We start from the raw sequence: 14,128 nt of genomic DNA, 5'->3' as shown, positions 1-14,128 counted from the left end.
TGTTTTGTGTCTTCATTATGCGTTGTATGGGTTCTGTTATCCCACAGATATATGGAACGTTAATTATGTCTTTATTTTTGTTGTCCGGTTTTATGTGTGTTTTGTTTGTTTGTTGTCTGTGTTTCTGGCTTGTTCTTTTCCTTTGTTTATGGCCCGTATTGGATATTAACAGTGTGTGAGTGTGTTCTTGATGTGTGTTTCCTCCTCCTGTCTGTCTTTATCGTTTGTTATGACGCTGGTCCGTTCATAAAGTGTTCTAACTACTGATAGTTTGTGTGCTGTGGATGTTCTGATGTCCAGAGGAGGTTCTGGTCCGTGTGTGTGGGTTTCCTGTAAACTGTTATTTTAATGCTGCCGTCTTCTTCTGTGGTGAATGTTAATGTCCAGGAATGAAATGGTCCGGTTTATTTCTTCTTCATGTGTGTGAACATTCTGGAAATAATAAAATCTGGACACACACAAGAACTCACTGATCATCTGAACAACATGAACGACACGGGAAACATACAATTCACACACGAAATCCATGCAAAAAACATACATCGGAGAAACAGTCAGATCATTCAACACAAGAAGAAAGGAACACCAGACAGAATGCGAAAAGGAAACAACTGGACGACTCACAAGAACACAAAAAGATAAAAAAGAAAAAGCCGATCAAGAAAACAAAAAATCAGCCATCAGGGATCACTGTAAAGAAATAACCACATCATGGACTGGGACAGGAGGAGGATTTTAACATCCGAGACCAATAAACATAAACAATGGATTAAGGAGGACATCGAGAGCAGGAAGCGGGTGAGCTGCTCCATGAACCAGGAAGAGGAGCAACACACTCTAACACCTGGACTCCATCCTCCAGAGACCACCGGACAGCGGGGGGCATGGCCGATCTGTCGGCCACGTGATAAAAAGGACACGTCATCACGTCGGATCATGTTCTGAAGAAGACAGCAGATGTAGTTGAAATATGTCAGCAAAGTAAAAACATACTTTCTTATTGAATTGTCGGTTTAAAAGTAACGCTCTCCTACACGGGAAAGAGTAATTTTTCCTTCACAGTAATTTTGCATGTTATTGTGCTTGGTTTGTGTTCCACTGACAGTGAATAAAGTAGATTGTTTGTCCTCAGAAGGTGGCCTCTAGTCTTGAAAACACACTTGTCTGATTTTCTGCTGACATATTTGTGTACAAATGGCTCTTGATACAAATGCCAAGCTCACAATTTTTCTAAATGTAGAACAGTCTCTATTTTGTTTAGGAACGTCGAGAATATTGTGTAATACTTTGGGTCACATTTTACTACTTGCGTCCATGAACTTAGTAATGTTGCTTCTTTTTTATTCTCCTTTGGAGTCATCATAGCTGGACGTCCACGTCTAGGGAGAGAAACCACAGAACCTAATCTTTTCTTTGTACTCATTAGTTTACATATCCTGGCAGAATCTGTAAAATATGTACCGTTCTTGAATGAAACATGAAAGATCAGAGCAAATACAATTGTGTGATAATAAATAACTTTGTCTGACCACTAACCCTAAATGAAAGAAAAGTTCTTCCATGATCAAACATATTTTCTGAAAAAATTAACACCATTTCATAAATTCTGCCAGCGTATGTAAAGTTATGAGCACAACATTATGAACAGATGAACTGTGGACTGATGAACTTAACTCTTCCAGATTGATTTAATCATCTGTTCCATCTCAAAGCTCAATTATTGACCAAAGTTTTCTGACATGTATTTTTTCATGAGCTCCAAATCAGCAGGTAGAATGTTTTTATAGTGTTTTTATACATTAAAGCACTCATTCAAAGTAGAATTAATCTGTGGAACTTTGGTCCTTACAGCAAAAGATGTTGAGGTACCAGTGAAGAGGAGAAACAGCAATCCACTTCTACCTCCTTATAGTGAGTCTAACTGAACAGTTATTATTGTTTAGGTGTAACTAACTCTCACAGTAAAGACTGATAAATATAATGATGACATCATCTCAGTCATTTCAAATAATTAATATTCTTTTATTCCAGTGTCTGAGCTGAGGGTTGTTCTGTTGGGGAACAGCTGGTCTGAGAGGAGTTCTGTGGGGAACTTATTACTGGAAGAGACTGTGTTCAGCACTGAGGAAGAACCAAACCAATGTCTGAGAGTCAGTGGACAGATACGGGAGAAGAAAATGGTCCTCATCAACACTCCAGATCTGCTGAATCCAAACATCTCTGAAGACAAACTAAGAGAACATGTAGAACTCTGTGTGAGACTCTCTGATCCTGGACCTCATGTGTTCCTGCTGGTTCTACAGCCTGAAGACTTCACTGAGGAACACAGACGGAGGATCTGCAGAGTCCTGGAACTATTCAGTGATCAATCATTTGATCGATCACTGGTTCTGATATCAGCATCCAGAGAGGAGAGTCCAGGTCTCCTAGAAAACTACCTGCAACATCCACTGTTAGGAGACATAATCAGCAAATGTAGTCAGAAGCTGTTGTGGCAGAAGAACGTCAAACGTTCAGACTTGTTGAGCGTCATGGACAGAATTGTGGAGCAGAACGACGGAGATGATGAGAGCTGTGATGTATTTGAAGATGCAGAGTCTGAGTTCACAGGTAGTCATGGAAACCAGAAATCAGAGGATCCTGACAGAGGTGGTGGTAGGTTCAGGAACATTTTTATAGTTTGATAAATACATCTGATCCTGAGTGAAGTTTGAACATAAAGTTAGGAATTATAGGTGACATTTATTTATTTGTATTGTTTCATTTTACAGCATTGAAATCTATCTTGTATTCAGCAACAAGCTTGGGCTCCAGTGAGTAAACTGACAAATGATCACATGAAGTGAGGATGTTGATGTTCTGTAACTGAAGGTTTTGTTTTTTCACAGGGATAATCTCTTACATACCAGGAACTGCATCATCACTGGAAAGTCAAACCAGCCAGGGTAAGTAAATGAAGAAAGTTCAGCCTTGTTACCAGAACTTTTCTTAGAATGAAGGTGAAAATACAGGCAGATATATGTGACAAATACAAGACAAACATGTTATCAGACGGCAGCAATGTTGAGACATCAGGAACAAGAATGATGCAGGAATCTGATAAAAGACTGGAGAAAGACACCTGGCATCCTGAGAACTGAAAAGGGATACATGCCTCCATCACCCCTTAAAAGTCTAAAATCTCCCACTCACATGTCATCAGTATTAAATGTTTTCCTCTTTGTTCTGTTGCAGCATCTGAATTCAGGATTGTGCTGCTGGGGAAAAGTGAAGACAAGAAAACCAAACTTGGTAACTTCATCATCAGGGATCGAGCTTTTGATGTACAGAAATCAATCCAGCATTGTGTGGCCGTCTGTGGAGAGTGGAGAGAAAAATGTGTAACAGTTGTGAAGACACCAGATCTCTTCAGTTTTCCTGAGCAGAAAGCGAGAGGAGAGGTGAAAAGATGCATCAGTCTGATTCTCCCTGGACCAAATGTTCTGCTGCTGTTAGTGAAGCCGTCTGAGTTTAAGAAAGAGGAAGAAAAACTGAAGTTCATCCTGAGTCTGTTTGGTGAAGACGCCTTCAAACACTCCATGGTCATCATGACTCATGAGAATGAAAAGTATCTCCCTGTTGATGAACTCCTGAGAGACTGTGGAGGAAGACACTACAAGATGTCCCAAAATAATTATGATCTGTTAATGGAGAAGATTGAGAACATTGTCCAAGAAAACAAAGACACCTTTCTCACCTTAACTGAGGAGACAAGAAGACCAAAGTCTGAACCCATCAAACCTCCTCTGAACCTGGTCCTGTGTGGTAGAAGAGGAGCTGAGAAGACTTCAGCAGTCAACGCTATTCTGGGACAAAGAAAGTTTGGTGGACCTGAAGACTCATCAGAGTGTGTTAAAACCCAGGGAGAGGTGTGTGGACGTCGGGTTTCCCTGCTGGAGCTGCCTGCCTTGTCTGGAAAACCTCAGGAGGCAGTGATGGAGGAATCATTCAGGTGTATCTCCCTCTGTGATCCTGAGGGCGTCCATGCCTTCATCCTGGTCCTACCTGTGGGTCCCCTCACTGATGAAGACAAGGGAGAGTTAAAGACCATCCAGAACACATTCAGCTCTAAAGTCACAGACTTCACCCTGATTCTGTTCACTGTGGAGTCAGATCCTACAGCTCCACCTGTTGTTGACTTTATCAGACAGAGCAGAGACATCCAGGAGCTCTGTCAGAGCTGTGGAGGAAGATACATCATCTTCAACATGAAGGACAAGCAGCAGATCCCAGAGCTGCTGGATCAAGTGGACAAGATGAGACTGTCAGATCAGAAACCTCACAGCTACACAACAGGAACGTTTGCTCATGGACAAATGGAAAAGATCCTACAGCTAGAAGCAGTCATCGCCAAACAACAGACTGAAATCAAGAAACTGCAACAATTTGATGTGGTGAAAGGTCAGTATTTCCTCTTTATTTTGTTGTAGCTGATTCTTCTAAACTCTGTTCTACACAAAGTTCATACTTTAAATAACTCTGTTTGGTTTCACAGCTGATGAAGAGCAGCAGAGCTCAGAGAGTCTCAGGATTGTTCTGATCGGGAAGACTGGCAGTGGAAAGAGTTCTTCAGGAAACACCGTTCTGGGAAGAAGAGAGTTTGAAGCTCTACCAAGTCAAACTTCAGTCACCAAATGTTGTCAGAAGTCAGTGGGTAAAGTGGACGGACGTCCTGTTGTGGTGGTCGACACTCCTGGACTGTTTGACACAAGTTTGTCAAATGAAGAAGTAAATGAAGAGATGGTGAAATGCATCAGTCTTCTGTCTCCAGGACCACATGTCTTCCTGCTGGTGTTACAGATCGGCAGATTCACAACAGAGGAGAAGGAAACATTAAATTTAATCAAGAAAAGTTTTGGGAGGGATTCAGAAAAGTTCACCATCATCCTTTTAACTAGAGGAGATGAATTGGAGGAGATTGACCAATCTGTTGAAGATTACATTCAGAAATGTGATGATTCCTTCAAGAAGCTGATCTCTGACTGTGGAGGAAGATACCACGTGTTTAATAACCGCATTAAACAAAACCAAACACAAGTCAGTGAGCTGATAACAAAGATCGACTCCATGGTGAAGGAAAATGGAGGAAGCTGTTTCACCAATGAGATGCTGCAAGAAGCTGAAGCAGCGATACGGAAAGAAATGAAGAAAATCCTGAAGGAGAAGGAAGAAGAGATGAAGAGAATGATGGAGGACCTGGAAAGAAAACATGAGGAAGAAAAAGAAGAAATGAAAAGAAGAATAGAAGAACAGGCAGCAGAAATGGAGCTTGAAAGACAGCAGAGAGACAAAGAACTCCAAGAACTGCAGGAAAACATCAACAGGCAATCTGAAGAGAGGAAGAAGGAACAAGAAAAGAGAGAAGAAGAAGACAGGAAGAAAAGAGAGGATGAAGACATTCAACAACAGAAATGGAAACAAAACATTATTGATCTGGAGGAAAAACTAAAATCAGAGTCAGAATCAAAGGAAACGATTGACAGAGAGCTGAAACGGTATAGAGAAGAACTGGAGAAGCAACAAAAGGCCTGGGAGGAGGAAAGGGATGATCTGAGGGACAAACAAAAACAAGAAGATGAAGAGAAACAAGAAACACTCAGGAAACTCCAAGAAAAATATGACCAGGAAACAGAAAAATATGAAAATCAAAGAAGAGAAGACAACAGAATCAGAAAAGAACAGGAGGAGAAAGAGAGGAAAGAACTGGAGGAAAGCTATAAGACAGAAATTATGAATTTGAAGAAGAAGTTTGAAGAGGATGCCAGAAAACAAGCTGAAGAATTCAATGATTTCAGTGAAAAAAGGGAGAAAGACTTTGCAGCTCGGATAGACGAACACATGGAAGAAATCAAGGATGTGAAGAAAAACCTGCAGGACAAGAAGGACGAATATGAAACATTTAAGAAACTGTCAGAACACAAAGAAAGAAGTCAAAAGCAAGAAATCAATGAACTGCAGAACAAACACAAAGGAGAAATGGCAGATTTAATACTGGCCCTGTTGACCCAGAAGAAGGAAAATAAGAAAAAATAAAAATGATGCAGGAATTGCACCGAAAAGAGGTGGAAAGACTTAAAAAAGATCTGTCAGCAGAAAACAAAAAAGAAGAGAAAGAAGAAATTGACAAACTGAAGAAAAAGCATAAACAAAAAATGAAGGAGTTGGATCGCTCAACTCAGCCAAAAGAAGAAAAGACGGCAGAAAAGAAAAGACTGTCCATCAAACACGACCAAGAGATCAATGACTTGAAACTGAATCTGTTAAACCAACAGAATCAGAAACAGAAAGAAAAACTGAAGCAGTTACAGAAACAACATGAGGAAAAACTGAACCAGTACAAACAGAAACTTTTGGAAGACAATGAAAGAAATGAGAAAGAAGAAATGGATGAACTGCAGAAGAAACATGAAAAGCAAATGAATGAGTTGAAACCGAAAGTCATGATCCAAGACGAAGATGGTGACGCTGAAGAACTGGATGAACTGCAGAAAAAACACCAAAAAGAGATGAATGAGCTGAAAGACAAACTTTTGAGCATAGAGGACAAAGAATCCTGCTTCATCTCATGAACAAACCCAGTGTGCTGGGGAAAAAAGACAACATTACATCCACATCCCAAAATGATGTTACTTTATTGTGAGCATATTGACATTCAGCGATCTTCACCGGTTCTCCACTGGACAATTCTGCATCTCCAGACTTAAAAACAGCCTCTTCCCAGAGTAAAACCAACTGAAGAGGATCAAGAACTGCATCAGCACCACTTGAAAAATTACAATCCTCACTGATTCTAATGACAAATTCTTAAAGCACATCACAGAGTGGAAGGTCTGGTGTCTGCATCTTCACAAAATCCTCCAATTCCCCTGCCATGACCACCAGAGTCCTGACAACATCATCCTTGAAGCTGGAACACATGACATGTACCGCAATGCAGAGAGTGGTAAAGACTGTCATTCACCAGTTTACCAGATCCTCATCAACCACAACCCAACCAACTAGTCTACCAGATCCTAATTGACCACAACCCAACCAACCAGTTTACTTAAAAACAGACCAACGGATTTGGATGACATTTTCAGGGAAGGTCAGAAATGGTACAAGGACCCCCTCATTAGATGCTGGGAGTGATGCAGCTTATAGTCTGGATCCATGGATTTGTTAAGGATTTCCCATTGTGAGATATAGCGGCTGACACAGCCTCACCGTAACCATGACAACAAGTGAATGCTGTGTCAGTTACCTGCATCAATTCACTCGACCTGCAACATATTTTGGACACAAAATTCAGTATCTGTACAAAATGTACACATGCACAGCACATGCCTGTGCTCATGCAAGGTGTTTTAAAAATTTAGTTAGTGTGTCGATCTACGTTAAACGGCTACATTCTATGTTGCTTTGATTTCTGACTACACAAATTGATGAATGAACAGTCTTGGCGGAGCACTGCGCTCTGAGTGCTTTTCTTGTATTATACTTTTATGCTTTTTAACATTAACAAAGTGACTTTTGTGACTTTTCTGCAGCATCAAAATCACAAATATTACAGCATTTTTTTCTCAATATTAATCACACGTAATTATCATTTCAAATATTCATCAGATATAAAGAATTTTAAAAACTTTTTACATGTCAAACAACAATTGATGTTTGTGTTTCTGACTGATTTTTATGCTGTGTTCTGGATTGTCATTATAAAGATGAATGATTGTTTCTCTGCAGTTCAGTGACTTGTTAAAAGCTGAAGTCAAACAGATGAACTGATCAATCACTGAAACACCTTCATTCTCCTCTGACTTTATTTCTGTGATACACTGATCTGATGTACTATGTAGTACTGATGTTACTATGATAATATCCCAATAATCCTAACTGGAACAACAGTAAATGATTATATTGTACCTTTAAATATGGAATTATTTGTTCAAACAGATTTTATACTTTGTTCTTAAAGTTACTGACAGAATCTCAGAATAAAATAAATCTATATGTAGTTAAACAGTTTATAATTGGAAATTATGCATGTTAATGTCTCATTGTACTTGGAACTGAAATCATGGAATGAATAAACAAATAATCCTGAAATATACATTATTTTTGAGTTTTGGGTAACTTTACCTTTTTTTTTAAAACCTCTGGCAGTTCACCACTTGCCTTTGTACCTTTTCAAGCTATTCATTGGACTTGAAGTACTTGAATTTCAATCAAAACTGGAACAATCAGTGGGTTCTAAAACTTTTAACCAGTAGTGTACATATACACCTCTCTGGATCTGGACTCAATCACTTTTCACTGTGACAGATATTCTTTTATTCCACATTCACTCATTCATATCAGTGCTGATTTCACCATTTCACACTTTTGAGGTTCAAAGTGAACATGACTGTAATGCCGGTTAACAGATGATGAGTTTGAGTCTCTCTTGATTCTGATTGGTTGTGGGTGTCACATGTCAGTCAGAATGAGGAAGTGTTGTTGTAAAGAAACAGGGCAGTAACAGTTCAGAGCTGAAGTTCTCGTCTCCATCGTGCTGTTTCTCCTCGGGAAGTGATCTGACCACCACACATGAACCTCCACGTTACAATACTATTGTTCAAGTAGAACTTTATCTGTGGAACCATTTTCTACATCCGTTGTTCCCGGAGAGATGAATTAGAACAGTTGGACCACATAGAACCGAGCAGCTCTGACCAACCAGGAACAGAACCTCAGACAGTTTAAATGCATCAGTTTTCTATGTAAATAACCAACGTATTTGTACATGGATCAGTTAAAGTGTTGAGGTTCAGCTGTGGGTTTAGTTGAAGTTGGAGCCTTCAGACAGACTTCTCCAGTTGATGTTGGCACCACCTGCTGGACACAGTAGAAACAGCAGGAGGTGACTGTGATCATACAGGAATCAAAGAAATGCTTTAAACACAATGAAAGTCACCAACCTGAACCCAGCTGCTGCCTCTGTGCTGCTCTCTGTGAACTTTGTTGATCCAAAACAGCTGGATGTGAAAACAATAAAATCCTGAAACAACACAAATGGAGTCATGTAGTGAGACAGGAAGTGACCTAAAGTGTGTTTTAGATGTTTGTTCACCTTCTTCCTCGTCCTCCAAACAGCTTCATGAGGAGCTTTTATTTCACTGCAGAGCCTGGAGGTGTTTTATCTCATCTCTGGTTTTGTGTCTCTTTGCAGTTATTTCATGAGTTTTTCATGTTAAATACAATCAGAGAAATAAAACTTGATTTGTGACTTTTCCTAACAAATTTAAATATTAATGTAAAGATGCTGCAGTGTGATCTATGATGTGAATTTACCACAATATATTAAATATTAGTTTAAATCTGACAAAATTATTTAAAACAAACATTTATCTGACTTTGTTAATTTGAATTTAAATGGCTCTCACTCTGTTTCAGCCTCTTTGATTTTTTGGCTCTTTTTGAAGCTCTATAACTTTGATTTTGAAAAGTTTTCTCTAAGTAAAGACTGATATTGTTGTAAATACAGAATCTAACAATTGTTCACATCCTCAGAGGGTTCTTGTCTCTTTTCTCCTGGTTTCTGTCCTCATAAATCTCTGCCAGTCTGCTGTCTGCCACATAATCTTTCTTCATCTCCTGCCTCCATCTTTGTTTTGGTCCTTCCCGCCCTCCAACGGCCGCTGTCCAATCACAGCTCAGCAACCGTAACAAGGCGGGAGGCCTGTCAGAGGTCAAAGGTGAAGCGGAGCAGCAGAAATCCTCTTAGTTTAGAGGAAAATGTGGTATTTTAGTGTTTTCCTGCAGCTGGAAGCTCCACAGCAGAGATGTGGGATGTGGATTAAACAGTGTGGAAGAGCTCAGTCAGCGCTGAATCCATCAGAGAGCCACAGAAACTCCTCCGTTTGCTCCGAGGTAAGACGCTAGCGAACGCTAGCGAACGCTAGCTAGTCTAGCTGACTGCTGTTAGCCAACAGTGATTCTGAATATTCATTTTTAATAATTGTAACTGAGTTATGGAACACGAGATTAAATCTATGGATCAAACTCACCATGTGGGAGCAACAATCTTTTGACAAATCATTAATTTTTCTTGTCAGTGAGCTGAAGACATATTAGTTAATGGAGGCTACAGGGAGTCAAAGCTAAACGTTAGCTTCACATATAACAATATATTGACTTAATCTGAATAAAGTCGTACGCTGCCTGATGCTTGTTTGGGGACTAAAACTGGAACTATTCATCAATTAGGTCTGAACTAGTAAATTAATTAACAGGTATTTTGATAATAGTTTTGAGTAGTTTTATTTATGATTGATGCTAGAGGTACAGACCCGTACCCGTAGCATCTGTACTAGAGGTACGGATATAGGGCATATATGACATTGCCGTTGTTTCATGCTGTGATTTTGTTTGTATGTATACAGCTGTTATATAACTTTAACCATGACATAGATCTACTGAAATACATCTTATACTCTATTATAAACCTTTCTACACCGTGGCGATCTCATTCATCTTTATTACTTTTTAAATAACTGGCCAAAGACAGTGGGTGTAACTGTAGTGAATGCAGTAGAAGAGACACATGTGAAAATGGCCACTCGATAGGGGGCGCTGGGGTATTTAAGGCAGCGAGAATTAAAGAAGCAAATGGAAAGTGCCGTATCTGTAGCCCACAGGCTACGCGTACAGGTCCGTATCTGTAGACACTACGTTTATTTATCTATGAACCTGCGTCTTTTCATTGGAGTTTCCTAAACGTGGATGTTTTCTGGTTTCCTTCCTCCTCGATGACGTTGAACTGAACATCTTTGAGTTGTGGACAAAACAGGACATTTGTCTTCTTGGACTTTGGGAATCACTGAAAGATATTTTTCACAATTTTCTGACATTTTATTGTTGTGGTTCCAGACTAACTTTTCAGACTCACCTCATTTGCTGACCATCTTGCTGACAATTTCCAGATGTTCTCTGAACAGATGTTGTCAGGTAGCTTCAGTGCTGTCAGACAGCTGTGAGCAGAAACTACAGTAAAAGAGTGAATTCAGTTGTTTTAATGTCAGATTTATCCAAAATGAAACCAAGTGATTTTTTTTTCTAGAAAGCAGAACATAAACATGAAGCATTTTAAATATTAATTCTGCAGTCGATTGTGTTCATATGATGCTGGGAGGCTAAAATCCTTATTGTGATTAAAACCTGTATAATTTTACAGTCCTACTGCTGCGTTAACTGTTGTAACTGAATATATTGCTTCTTCAGTCTGGATCTTCCTGTCTGCTCTATGATCATCAGGTGTGTCTGAGTTTCCATCTCTGCCTCCTCTTTCCTCATTTTGTTCTTTAAATGATCAGCTACAGTCCAGTTTATCTTAGAAACACAGCAGCTGAACAGTTTTATGCATCATACAGGAACAGACTGACAGACCACTGTGGTTAACACAGTAGCAACTCCAAAGCAGTTTAATGATCATCATGTTCAACATATGAGACCATTTTACGTCAGTGATGGAGGACAGGAGCTCGACTGTAGATTGTCATTGTTGTTCTTCAGCTATTGTTGCTTCACCACATTAATTTCACAGGTTTTTGGTGATAAGTGAATTGTTTATATGTTGTCTTTTGCTGAATGTGCTCTTTATGTAGCTTATAAAGTCTGAGTTGTGTTCAGAAACGTAGCTTTTCGAGGGTCTTTCACGGGTCAGAATCAGCACCACCATGTTCTTACTTACTGTGTTCTGGACGCCTGAAAACAAATTCAAGTCAGCTCCAGAGACAAACAGGGCAAAGACAGACGTGTTGTTGTTGTTGATCCTTCAGATGATCTGCGTTCATTCATATTTATTAATAATTGCACTTCTCATGTGTTTGTGTCATTTAGAGCTCAATATTTCTGTTCTGGTTGTTTGTGTATCAGTAGTTATCTTCCATATTAGTGTATCAGTGACTGAAAGTGAGCGTGCTCCTCCAGTTTAAACGATTGTAGTTTAAGTCTGTCAGTGGAAAGCTGCAGGGAGCTCCAGCCTTTTACTCTGATTCATGCTGCTTTGTCCTTGTTTCCCTGAATCTCTCCAGCAGAGGTGGAAAGTGCAACGTTAGCATGAACCATAGAGACACAGCAGACACATTAATGGGAATACAACAGGCTGAAATACACTGAAGTGGAAGACCCACAACCTTAAAGTCTGATTCACTTTTAGCTCAGTTCAATGAGCTCTAAGTTTGCATGACGTTTATTTTTAGTTGTAAATATAACAGTAAAGCTATAATCTTCATTAAAAAAGAAATCATCATCACATATTTCTTTTTCTCTGACTTTTAGTTTTTCTTTTGACCTAAACAAATGACTGTGCTGTGGTTCAGAATCCAGTCTAATCCAGATGAAAGCACAATTAATGCTAGTGGGAGCAGTTTTCCTGATTGTAGAACTCTGGTACTGATTGTATTTTACAGTCTGAAAAAGTCTCAACAGGAAGCTGAATTGTTCACATAAAATCATGTTTTTAAACTTGACAAGATTAATATTAACAATTGAAAAGAACAGTCATTCATCAGCCGTTTTCACCCTCTAGTTTTAGATTATACACGAGTTATATTTTCACCCTTTCATTTTAGCGTCATGGAGACATAAATCTGGACTCAGAGCAGACTTGTCCTATAGTTTCTATGATTTCTTTGGGAGTTTTCGCTGCATTAGTGTTTATTCAAAGTCTGTTCAAATTGTTTTGGTTCTTGAAAGATAAAACACATCTTCACACGAATTCGAAATAAAAAAAAGTGAAATTAAATCTGCAGGCAGCGTTGAATGGACAGGTCAAGGTGTTACAGACTTTCTGGATTAATCCAGTCATTTTAGCTAGTTAGCCAGTGCTACAGCTAGCTGATACATCATAACATTAGTAGCTTTACAGAGTCAGCTAGTTATCCTTTCAGGCTGAAAATAATACATTTTTTCTGCCAGTGTGCTGTTTTGTCAGCTTCCATAGATCCCCGTGTCCAGTGCTCCCATTTCCTGTAGTTCCCCGTTATCTCCAGTAGGTGTCGCCCTTGCCTTATTCCAAGTAGGGAAAGGGTTGAACTGTGAATAAATGACTGAATCTTTCCTCTCTGTATGTGCTTGAGTCTCTGTATTTCCTGTATTTCACCATCATGTTCTTCCTGCACTGATGTAGATGTTCAGCCACACATTCTGACCACTGACAGGTGAAGTGAAGAACATCTATCATCTTGTTGTAATGCGATGTTCTGCTGGGAAACCTTGAGTCCTGACATTCATGCTAATGTTTGACATGTCCCACCACCTAAACACTGCAGGTCAAACATCCCCTCATAACACCAGCAGCCCTTGATGCCAGTTGCCACCCTGAGCTGGTCAGGAGCGACCCGGGGAACATGACAGAGCGAAGGTGTTCTCCTGGGTTCCACCATCCCAGTTGGTGGGATGGTGGAACAGGACCTGTGGAGATGTCCTGATATCCTGGCTGATCGCTGGCTCTGATGGTCCAGAGAACAGATGATTATTTATAGCGCCGTAATCAAACTTGGGGCCAGACATCTCTCCAGGTCATGAGGTCACAGATAGAAAGACTTAAAAACAACTTTTTCCCTGGTGTTATAAAAGCCGTGCTGAGCTGAACTTATAATTTACAACCTTCATTGGTTTACACTATTTTATGTAATGATGTGATGAAGAAAATTATAAAACATAATTTTGTTGTATGAGAATATGCAATGACAATAAAGAACCTACCTACCTACCTACACCCCCTGTCAAAGGTTTTAGGACTTTTTCATTCAAATAAAGTAGAACCTGTCCTACACCTTTTAACAGGGGGTGTTTCTACCAAATTTGGTACACATATGCAGCACATCAGGCTGAACAAAAAAGTCAGTGACAGCCACATTCCAAACCCAACAGGAAGTGAGCTATTTTGCGTTCAATGTCAGATTTTGCCCATTTTTCATTATTTTCTAGAGCGAACTCCTCCTAGGGGGAAACTCCAATTCACCTCAAATTGGGCCAGTACATACAGGAGGCCTTAATGATCCAAAGTTATTAAAATCTTTTTCCAAAGTCAAAGGGCGTGTCCGTGGCGGCCTCTGGAATTTTG

The 14,128-nt window shown here is 39.6% G+C and overlaps 2 protein-coding genes across 2 annotated transcripts in view; both read left to right on the top strand.

Annotated features, from left to right (window-relative positions):
- LOC110972630 (GTPase IMAP family member 8-like) overlaps window positions 1-6,361 on the top strand; it is a 79,118-nt gene extending 72,757 nt beyond the window's left edge. The window contains exons 6-7 of the mRNA XM_051951242.1: window positions 3,969-4,440; window positions 4,535-6,361. Coding sequence (XP_051807202.1) covers window positions 3,969-4,440; window positions 4,535-6,072 — 2,010 coding nt within the window. The 3' untranslated portion in view covers window positions 6,073-6,361. The remainder of the gene's footprint in view (window positions 1-3,968; window positions 4,441-4,534) is intronic.
- The window catches only part of LOC110965222 (golgin subfamily A member 4-like), a 43,721-nt gene that overhangs the window by 2,548 nt on the left and 27,045 nt on the right, over window positions 1-14,128 (top strand). The window lies entirely within an intron of this gene.

Source organism: Acanthochromis polyacanthus, chromosome 7, assembly GCF_021347895.1.
Source record: "Acanthochromis polyacanthus isolate Apoly-LR-REF ecotype Palm Island chromosome 7, KAUST_Apoly_ChrSc, whole genome shotgun sequence".
Taxonomy (NCBI): domain Eukaryota; kingdom Metazoa; phylum Chordata; class Actinopteri; family Pomacentridae; genus Acanthochromis; species Acanthochromis polyacanthus.
This window is presented reverse-complemented; position numbering and strand designations above follow the sequence as displayed.